This window comes from Pterocles gutturalis, unplaced genomic scaffold, assembly GCF_000699245.1.
Source record: "Pterocles gutturalis isolate BGI_N339 unplaced genomic scaffold, ASM69924v1 C12368361, whole genome shotgun sequence".
In the NCBI taxonomy this organism is placed as follows: Eukaryota; Metazoa; Chordata; class Aves; order Pterocliformes; family Pteroclidae; genus Pterocles; species Pterocles gutturalis.
This window is the reverse complement of record NW_010155993.1, coordinates 13,399-14,471: the sequence shown is the minus strand read 5'-3', so window position 1 is coordinate 14,471 and position 1,073 is coordinate 13,399. Positions and strand designations below refer to the sequence as shown.

General features: G+C 40.5%; 1 protein-coding gene across 1 annotated transcript; it reads right to left on the bottom strand.

The window, feature by feature from the left end:
* Window positions 1-7: 7 nt before the first annotated feature.
* LOC104471087 (E3 ubiquitin-protein ligase MSL2-like) lies at window positions 8-821 on the bottom strand (the record flags this gene model as incomplete). Its single annotated transcript, XM_010086299.1, has 1 exon — window positions 8-821. A coding segment is annotated over exon 1 (564 nt), but the record flags the coding sequence as incomplete, so codon positions are not given.
* Between the last annotated feature and the right edge of the window lie 252 nt (window positions 822-1,073).

Here is a 1,073-nt window from a genome sequence, read left to right as displayed (position 1 = left end):
CTGGTTTTATGTCTTCACTGAAACTGCAGATGTCGATGCCTGTCGTACACAAGTCACTAGTAGAAACTGTATCGCACACAGGCTGCAGGCTGCTGGAGATATCTTCAGTTTTTATATACTCTCCAGTACTACAGACATCAATTGTATTTGCGTGCTCAGGAGAAGGAATATTCACTCCAAGTTTATCGACCGAAAGCCCATTACAATTGGGCAACCCGTTGATAACAGAAGCTCTAATATCAATGTTGTGTGTGCTTTCAGGTATTGACGTAAAACTAGCTGGAGGGTCAGTCGTGAGTTCTGAGGTTGATGGTACTGGGGAATGTGTCAAACACAAAGCCAAGGCTGTATCGGAAGATTTTTCTGTCTCTTCGTGGAGTGGTGATCCATCTTTGAGCAAAGCCAAAAGATCTGCAGAACAATCAACTGCTTGGATAATATCTCGTGCCAGTGGAGTTTGCGTTATGTATTCGCAGAGTTTCTTATAGCAGTTCACTAAGATGCTTAGCTGCTTGTTCTCCTCAAACTGTTCGTAGTCCTTGCACCAGCTACATGACGGTTTCATCATCATCTTCTTGCCTTTACAAGTTTTGCAGACATAATGCTGACACGTGGAGTTGGTAGGAGCTATAGGGTCTTGTAGCAAATTTCCTAAGGAAAAAAGAAAGACAAAGATTACAATGGACTCAAGTCAGGTTTCCAGGGCAATATGGGATCAATTTTTTGTACAAAAAAAATTAACTGAAAAAAGTTTAGTAAGTCATGAGAAAATGTACCATCCAAACAATGGCCTGTAAAAATTTTCACAGCTGCTATGTTTTAAAACAACAGTAAATGAAAAGAAAAAAATTAGAAGAAAACCCTCACACCATAATTTGCTGTGCTGCTGCAGCCTTCGGACACTAAAACACTATCAACCCCCTCTTCCCCGCAGCAGTTCCTTCCAGTGAAACTTACAGAACACATAAGAGTTCTATGAATTGACCAAAAATGCAACAATAAACTCCCATTCAGAGCTACAGCAGAGATTTTAATGAAATTAGTGACAACAAATGGCAACTGAGCAAAGGGAG